Source organism: Salminus brasiliensis, chromosome 1, assembly GCF_030463535.1.
Source record: "Salminus brasiliensis chromosome 1, fSalBra1.hap2, whole genome shotgun sequence".
Taxonomy (NCBI): Eukaryota; Metazoa; Chordata; class Actinopteri; order Characiformes; family Bryconidae; genus Salminus; species Salminus brasiliensis.
Window position 1 is genome coordinate 23,465,355 of NC_132878.1, and position 9,570 is coordinate 23,474,924.

Consider the following 9,570-nt stretch of genomic DNA (forward strand, 5'->3'; position numbering starts at 1 on the left):
TAGAATGCTGGTAAACTGTTTAAGAAAGGGTGTCTTTATAGTTTGTGTGTGTTTTCTGTGATATGTATTTGTGTCTCAACTTTAGTGTGTGTGTGTGTGAGAGAGAGAGAGAGTGATGTGACTGTGAGTCTTATTGATTGGCTCCAGAGGGATTGCAGTGCTGCAGTTAGCTTCTCTTTTGGCTCATCCTATTCCCTTAATGAATGTTCTAGATGCCCAGAGAGGAGCCTGAGCCAGCCACACTGAGTGGTGGTTTCTGCACTAAAACTCCTCTCCCCAAGCCAGCGCTGCTTTTGTGTAATTGCATTTGTTAATATTGTTCCAGTTAATGAGATTAAAGTTCTTGTGAAACCCCGGGATGGTTTAAGAGGGGTCATTGAAAGCAGAACACCTTAGATTTAAGTAGACATTCTTAAGAGGCATTTATTTACATTAAGTACATACATAAAGTGCCATAGTGTGTCTGGTGTTTCATTTTATTCTTAGTGCTGTTTTTTTATCATTTATTATTATTATTTTTTTTATTATTATTATTACCCAATTTTCCTCCCCAATTTTAGATTTTTAACAGGCTCCTCCTGCAATATGGAAGTGAAATTTGTGCTTTGACCTACCACTGAAGAACGCTTTTTTCTGGACAAGCTAAGAGATACAGAACTGTCAATAAAAGTTCTCACAATACTACATTATGTTGTTTTAATTATTTATTAAATTATTTATTAAATATTTATTTGTTATTATTATTTTTTTTTCTGATTAATGATTAGACCAATATAAACAGTGGTTTTGTGTAAAATGTCATTACTTTAACATGTCTTATGATCTCATGGGCTGCCTAAGTCTGCTGTGTGCTTCAAGATTCAAGCATGTTGGAAAAGATCAGGACATACTGCTGTTACTGAAGCCCTCCGTTCATGTTTCACAGGGGACAGCAATTTAAAATACAGCATAACTAATATAAGTCATGAACTACACGTTAAACAAAGACTGATTATGATACACTACTGCTGTCAGTTCTTGATATCATTGTCGGTTTGCTCAAACCCACTGTAGCTTTGCTGCTGGAGATTCATACAGGGTTGTATCATCTGTTTCACAGGTCTGCTGAATTATTTAAAATGTCTGAAACTCTTCATCTAGAATCATCTAGTATTCAAGTAGAGAGAGAGAGAGAGAGAGAGAGAGAGAGAGAGAGAGAGAGAGAGAGAGAGAGAGAGAGAGAGAGAGAGAGAGAGAGAGAGAGAGAGAGAGAGAGAGAGAGAGAGAGAGGTCATAGTGTAATTCTGAGCTTCATTCATCTTTAAAGCACAGCTTGTTCCTCCATTCATATTCCATTCAGACACTTGTACTCACCCCCTCTCTCTCTTACTTACTAAATTTAAGTTACTAGAGTTTCCTTGCTATGTAAACACAATATGCGATTTCGAGGTCAGCCAAAATAATTGAGGTCATGTACATATATTGTATGATAAATCCTTAATGTAGATGTTGTGACCAGTCTAGGTTCTATATCTCTCAGCTTGTCCATAAATGCATGTAAGCATGTGCTCGTTTAGTGGATGCTCAAAGCGTGAATTCCACTTTCTATCTGAGCAAGAAAGGCCTTGCATACTGCATACTGATGCTTTAAATTGAAAATTAAAAAAAGAACCCATTTTTAAGACTGTATATCATCAGATCCTTGTGTATTAACAACAGTATAGAGCTGTGGTAACAGTTTAGGTGTGAAACTGTGATGCATACACTGGGCACTCAGCTCAGTCGTCATGAATGTTAATGAAAGTGAAATGCTTTTCAGTGAGTTGATGATCATTATTGCACATTATCCTCGGATAGAGTTCATTCATACTAAAATATAAATGTCAGGTAGCAGCAGTTTATAATACATGATCAACACGAGCTGCCAGCTTCTGAAATATTACCTCCCTCACATTATTAACCTACACACACACACGCACCTGCGCGCTGAAACAGTCACTCTCTATACAAGCTGACATCTGTCTGTGTGTGTGTGTGTGTGTGTATGTGGTGTTAAACTTTATAGCATTAGTTCTGCAGGCAGATGGTGATGTAATTACTGACTCCCTCCAGCTCTCAAAACTCAACACAAGCATGAAAAACACGACAGGAATAAAAGCACAGAAGGGAACGGGGGATGAGTCGAGGATGACTGTTTCTGGAGTTTCACTTCATTGATCAACTCTCTCTCTCTCTCTCTCGCGCTCTCTCCACCCCCCCCCCCACCCCCCTTTTCAATTTTTCTCAGTCTCTCTTGCATTGCTTACTCATTCTCTCGCCACCATACCCACAACATACACCGTTGGACTCGAGTTTGCTCCTGCGAGTGTGTGTTATGGCTAATGAAGTAAGTAGGTGAGAGGCAGAGAGGATGTGGGGTTGCTAGGTGACTGCCACTGTGTGATGTATAAGTGTTTAAATTTACAGAGTTGCCAAGGTTAAGGGGCATGCCAGGGCACAGGATCAACCACAGGAAGTAATGGAGCGTGCGCACATAAACACGGGATAATCCTTTCACCATAACTAAAAAAACTGTCCTCAAGGTTTTGACAGGCATTTAAGGCTTGATGTGATTTAAGGCCACTGAAACGATACTAGACGTGCCCTGACTAAACACGTACTGGACTAGACATAGGGAAGGAAAATGCTTTAGCCTCCGGCTGCTCGCTTTCCATCATATGTATGCAGAGAGCTAATCACCACAGCTCAGAAATCAGACCCACTCCACCTGCTGAGAGCAGAACACAGGGATCAGCCGAGCAATGGAAAGAGAGAGAGGGAGTGAGAAAGAGAGAGCTGAGGCTTCTTAGGGGAGTGAGGGAATGAGGAGGAAGAATTGAAAGACATGGAAAGGCACTGTTGCGTCATATCTAAGGTTAAATACACACTCCAGTAGGACTTTACATACGGCAACTTTTATAGCAGTGCTGCAGTCCACCCACTGTTGAAGCTGCTCCCCAATCTGCTTTCACATGTAGTTGTGAGGCTGTAATTGCTTTTCTCTGTGCAGGCTCTTTGGGGCGCTATGGAATACCTTCTCAAGTGATCTTTAACCATTCCAGCGCAGCATTGACAAACCATAAAAATCAATGTTATATATATATATATATATATATATGTGTATAGACATTTGCATGTCCCTCTTTTTTCTTTGCTGAGGGTCTCTAATTTGCTGTTGATAAAGGAAAATGGAGAAGTAGGCATCTGGGAGTGTTCTATTAGAGGAAAGTGGGCTGGCAGGTGCTTATACCATTTTCATTCACTTTGGATAATTTATGTTGGTCTATTCATCATTGCATTTTTACACAATGGAGCTTAGTTTACAGAAGAACCCAAAAATGTGTATAATGTTACCTCCCTAATAGTTAATGGAAAACGTTGTACTGGAGTGTGTTTATTGTTCTTAAGGGCTTAAGGCCTTATAGGTATTCATAGACTGTGTTTTTGTATGTATTTATTAGATTAACTGACATTTTTAACTGATTGGCAGACCTTGATGTCTGATTGCTTTTGTAATGGTCACCCGTAATCCAGGACACATTTCTCATCAGGGCAAGTCAAGCAAATTTTGTTCAGTTAAGTCCAACTGAACTCTTTCTTTGTTCTGTCCATTTTTCCTCCTCAGTGGACAGTACATTGACCGTCCTTTGTCTGCACTCGTCTCCTCCTCATCTCTCTGTTTATCAGAGTTTCATGTTTTCTCTCTCTTTTTCAGGCCAGCCAGCTTGGTGTGTACAAAGCCTTTGTTGACAACTACAAAGTGGCTCTGGAGACAGCAGAGAAATGCAGCCAGGCCAACTCCCAGTTCCAGAAGATATCTGAGGTGACTAGCAACACATGCTCACACATACACATGCACCAGTCAGAAACCTGCTTGTGCCCTTATAATCTATAACCGTGGCCACAGTCTGCAGCCCTCAGTATGTAAAATACAACCCTTATTAAGGGATGTTATTTCATTTGTTGGTGATATTCACTCAAAGTTCAGTTTTATTATTACTTTTATTATATTAGTTTTTGATGGTCTGGTTGGACCCCAAGATAGTCATCTTTATACTCTTTTATTGGGCAAGTAAATAATATAGAGGTGTGTTTAAAGTGATATCAGTATACCAACAGTTGGATGAGAATATTGACAAAAACACCTTTAGGTCTTCAGGCCTGGTATCTGTAAAATATTTTGGCACATACAGTGATGTGCGAAAGCTTTAGAACAACAAATAAAAGAATAAACACCACCATATATATACGGCTAAATTCTTGCAACTTTTTTCTGTATCGGTGTTTAATCACATTTGCTGTGTGCTGCTTTGATAAACATGTTGTAGTGCTGGAATTGTTGCATTTTTACCTTTGAGAAGAAACCGTGTGTTTGCTTGCTGATTGGTGGATTTAACAGATGTCACACCATGAAACCACACCGTGATGTGCAAAAAACAGAGGCTTGTCTGTCTGTATGTTTATGCCTCCCTGTTGCTCTCTTTTAAATTTTTCCTCCTTTGCTCTTTTGCTCTCACTCACACACACTCACACACAAATGTCTACACAATAACTGGACAAAACGTTAGTTTCTGTTCTTTCTCCACGAAGAAATGAGCAGACAGCAAGTGTACCATTGCTGTCTGTCACATAACTTGTATCTCCTAAACAGCAACTTTACTGCAGAACTTCTCATTCTTTTCCAAGTCATTTGTGAAGCATTTCTGTTGGTCTTTTGGAATAACTGCAAGAATCACATTGTCAGAAGTGAAAAAGGCCCAAATGCCAATGATATTGCATGTACTAGAGCTGCCAAACAGTTAAAATATTGAATAGTGATTAATAGGACTATGGATTAATCCTTGTTTTATTTTTTTGTGTGGTTAATCGTATTTGGTTTATTTGCTCAGATCTGATGCTAAAGTTTGTACTGATTTGTACTAGTTATATGAGTGGATATTCTAAATCTGCATTTCAGAATTTGAGTCATTTTCTGTAATTGAACTTTTATTTAAATTACTTTCTACATCATTTCCCTCATGTGAACATCGGCTTCATGTATTTAATCTGTGTCACACAGACAGTCAGTGGTTCATACCTCCTCTATGATTGTAGCCTTTCACTCTCCTTAACACAGCTTGTGGATTCTTGTTACAGTGGAGAAGTCTTTTTCCTGGTCCTAAAGGTTTATTACCCTAGAGAGTTCAGACCAAGCACACCTGGCTGGCATATTGAACTGCTCCTACGGTCTTCTTTATAAATGTAATGATACACAGAGGTCTCATAATGGTAACTGTCTGTTCAATTTGTATTGAACAGACAGTTAGACTTAGTGTCCTATAGTACCCCTCTGCAATATTTGGTACAGCTTATAGTAAATTAAGCAGCAAGAAAGTGCACTACACTCCAATGCACTATATGGCCAAATGTTTATGGACATCCCTTCATATGAAGGCATTCAGCTTCTGCTGCTTCTTGCTGACATAGATGTGCAAATGCACACTTGTCTAGTCCTGATGGGGAACTATAAGCAATTAGGTTTCTGGGTAGAACTTGTGCTATGTTCCTTAATCTTTGAACATAGACTACCATGTATTCTCTGTATGCCTACATGCTCTGACCGCATCCATAATGTAATGGTATGGGACACATACACGTAATGTTACACCCTTGGCCTTCATTAAGTAGATATGATGTGTTTGTTTTAAGTTGTTACTGAACTCAGGATGCTGAGGAGCAGGGTCGGGCACCCCTGCAGTGTAGGCTGATGAGGAGCTTTCCGATTTGCTATTGCTTTTGATTGCTTCATAGTTATCCTGCGTGCCTCGTCGAGCGTCTTCCAGCGCTAACCTTACTGATGTTACTTGTATTGCCGGCATCAACATTGCTAGTTTGCTTTGCTTGTAAATGATACCTCAAACTCAATGTTTCTCATTCATGGTAGGGCTGCTGCTGGACATATCTTTGACATTGATCAAGAGATCCATGTTAAAAGCTGAATTGCTGTGTTTGAATGAGAGCTACCATCACACGCTCTCACCAACTTGAAAGCCCATCACACCTGGTGCACTTTACATTGTATTACAGCAACAAACACACACACAGCTGCTTTAGCCGGGAAGTAAGGACGGGTTGAAGGGTTAAACCTAAGAAAGTGTTCAACTCCATTTGCTGGTGCTGATTTCCTCTTTGCGTTCTTCTCTGTTGAACAGAATGTCAAAGTTAAAGGGCCGAAAGACTCCAAAGACCGTACCACTACTGTCACCATGGAAGGTAAGACCAGCGCACGAGTGTGTGTATTGATTGGTGTGTGTGCATGTGTGTACGTGTGGGTGTGTTTAGCAATAAAGCAGGTGAAAATGAGAGGGTGATCTTGTGTCGTGGATAATCTAGTTTATTTTGACTAGGGGCTCTTTAAGATTGAGCTCAGCCCCACCGCTTTCTACTTATGTATGCTGTGTCCACAGTCAGTGTGCGCTTTATCCCCCTCTCTCTTTCTCTCTCTCTCTCTCTCTGCCTGTGTGTGAGTGCTTACTTGCTCATTCTGGACATTTTGGTGTGCGGGAGGTGGGATCAGAAGTGTTAAAACGCACTCACTCTCTCTCTCTTGTTCTCTGTGCGCACAGAAGAAGGTATACGGGACGCACAGAAAGAGAGGTGGAGAGAGGGAAGCAGAGCACTTAGAGAAAGCATCAGGCGAGCATGTGTGTGTGAGAGAGAGAACAGCTTAGAGAGATTACTGAGACCCAGAGCAGCAGTAGAGGAAAAGGGATGACCGAGTAACCGATAAAGAGAGAGTGAGTACGAGAGTGCAGGAACTCATGGAGATTCTTCTGGTGCTCCGACTCTGTTGTAACTGCACTTACGGTAACGAATACCTCTCTTCTCTTTCAGCCACTGTTGGGTTTAGTCTATTTAATGGACAAGGGAGGATATGCGGAACTGCATTGGCGAACTAATTTAAATGCAGCGCGTCTGTCTGTCTGTCTGTCTGTCTATCTGTTTCTTTCATGTGGAAAAGCCGACTTGCCTTTGCTTTGGTGGCTTTTCCTTGAGAGAGAGAGAGATGGTGTGAATGAGAAATATACTTGGAGTGTAACGTGGTGAAAGTGTTTGCAGACTACAGAGGTTAATCTCAGTGCGGCAAGATGCATGCCTTGTGCGCGTGTGCGTGTGCGTGTGTGTGTGTGTGTGTGTGTGTGTGTGTGTGTGTGTGTGTGTGTGTGTGTGTGTGTGTGTGTGTGTGCTTGCATGCGTGATTGCGCGTCTCTGCATCTTCCTCCTTTTGAAGTTTCTCACCTCCAACTCTGAGGTTGCTGGGGGATAATCCCCACAATGCACCAGCCGCGGTTACCGCGGCAATGGTTAATTAACAGGCCGTGTAAGTGCGTACCTTCGAGTGTTAGAAGAGTGAGAGAAGGAGGAGAGGGGGTGTGGAGGAGCGATTGATTGAACTGGTGTTTCTCTCTTTACACACCAGTCACGTTCTTTCTATACAAGTCAAGCCTCGTCTCCAGAGATCTCTCGCTGGTGAGCGTGTATATATGTGTGTATGTGTATGTGTTTGCTGGGAACTATGACTGGCTTGTACACCTGAGTATTGATATATTGTGTCATACTTGACATTCACCAGCTTAACATTGTCCTTTACTGATGCCGCAGTTGTTGAAAAACTTTTAGAAGGTTCAGCAGATCTCCTTTATATGACATTTATGAAGCGTTTAGATCCACTTGCATAAGGATGGAAAGGGGGGAAAAAATCATTAACTACCGTGCAAGACCTGGTAGACCACCAAACCTGCCTACTCCCTTAAACAGCACTTTAAGTGTTTATCTTTGAGAGGAGATTCATTCAATTCAATTAAAGCTCCAAACTTCGGATCTAAAAACATCCATAGATGTTTATGTCAGTCCTTCTACTGTAAGAAGACTCTGTAGTCTACTGTAGGCATTTTTGTTGTGTGGAAAGTGTTGAGGCAAGTGCAGAGGTAAATGGAGTCTGCTGCAGCAGATGCAGAGTAACAACACAGCCAATAGGAGAGCAGTAGGTGCTGGCAGTTCCCTCCAGCATGGAGGAAAGGCTAGTTTTAACTGTTTCTGAACACAAGCTGTACAATACCAGTCTGAAAACCTGTCATATCATAGAAGGTTTAGCATGGAAACAGGTGTCACCCCAGGCTGGACTTCCAGGTTTGTAGTTACCAGCTAAGAAGAAAGACCCTCTGAAAGAAACTTGCAGGATAACAATCAGTGTTCAACTAGCCAGTTCACAATACACCCTCCCTCGCTACTGGGAGCCCCTCCCACTTTTGTGCCGAACCGGCAAGTGCCGTGCATAACGAAAGTGGTGTGGACTGCATCTTTAACCGGATGTAAGCGGGGAGCACAGCCTGTAACGCGTTTACTATGGCAGTGGTCATGTCTCACTTGAGCTATTGGTTACACTGCCCCCACGATTTCCAGTGGTGCTGCTCCGTTCCCTCCTTGTCCGTAAGATTTTACAGAATGTGCACAAATATGGACGAAGGAGCAGCTGACATTCTGTTCAGCTGTTTCTGTTCAGCTCAAACCTTTTCATATATTTGCATATATTTCATATAGAGAGAGTGAGATGCAATACTGGGTAGCAATACTGAGATTTTTTTTTCCCCTTTTTTTCCCCTTTTTTTTAATTTACATATACCAGTCTTAAAAGCACATAAACAAAACATCATCTACAAGTGATTAAGGTTGGAAAATTTACATGAATTTTCACTTTTTGGCATCCCCAAAATGTGATGATTTAAAATATGAAATAAAATATGAGAAAGTTGAAAGTTAAAGCACTATTCTGGAATATAATATATTGCCTTGCAACAGCAGAGGCTGGATACTTCCATCAACAAAACATACTGTTAGCAAAGTCAGAACAAACAATTCCTGATTAAAGGCCTAAAAAATGCACAAAGCTGCTAGAACTGAATGCTAAGAAAGACTCTGACTGATGGAGGCTCATTAGCAAACAAAAAATTCGACAATTGCATCAGAATCATGCTAGCATCTTTAAAATTGATACCCGATAACCTTCAGTCATTCGTCTCTGTCTGTAGCTCAGCAGCTGCTTTCATACATACTCCTCATATCTCCTGCTGCCAGGTCCAATCTGACCAGTCCAGTTATGGAGCTCAGTGCTAGCTCAGTACAGGCTTAGTCCAAACAAAACAATGCAGTGTGTGCAAGTGTGTGAAATGATTGACTTCCAGATGAGAGCGAATCCCACAGCATTTCTGGGCATTGCAGCCCCATGAAGTTTGAAGGAGTTTGTGCCTGTTTATAAAAATCTGTGGGAGAAAGATAAGCAGCTGCTGTTGCTTATAGACCTCAGTTGGAGATAATCTGAAGGCTTTTAAATTCTCTTTTGCACAGTTTCTGTCTCTCTCGCTCCCTCTCTTACCTCGCTGTTTGTCAGTCAATACTATAATGATGGAAACTCTGTTTCTCCAAGATAAGTAAATATGTTCCTCAGCTCCGTTTCACCCAGGGTCTCAGTCATTACTCCCCTGTCAATGTGAATCTCTGTATCTCCGTATCGGA

At 41.3% G+C, this 9,570-nt stretch overlaps 1 protein-coding gene across 5 annotated transcripts in view; it reads left to right on the forward strand.

Annotated features, from left to right (window-relative positions):
* Positions 1-9,570, forward strand: part of abr (ABR activator of RhoGEF and GTPase) — a 192,057-nt gene that overhangs the window by 98,435 nt on the left and 84,052 nt on the right. For all 5 annotated transcript variants that reach the window (XM_072674889.1, XM_072674897.1, XM_072674905.1 and 2 more), the window contains 2 exons: positions 3,734-3,841; positions 6,210-6,270. In XM_072674889.1, the coding sequence (XP_072530990.1) occupies positions 3,734-3,841; positions 6,210-6,270 (169 nt within the window). The remainder of the gene's footprint in view (positions 1-3,733; positions 3,842-6,209; positions 6,271-9,570) is intronic.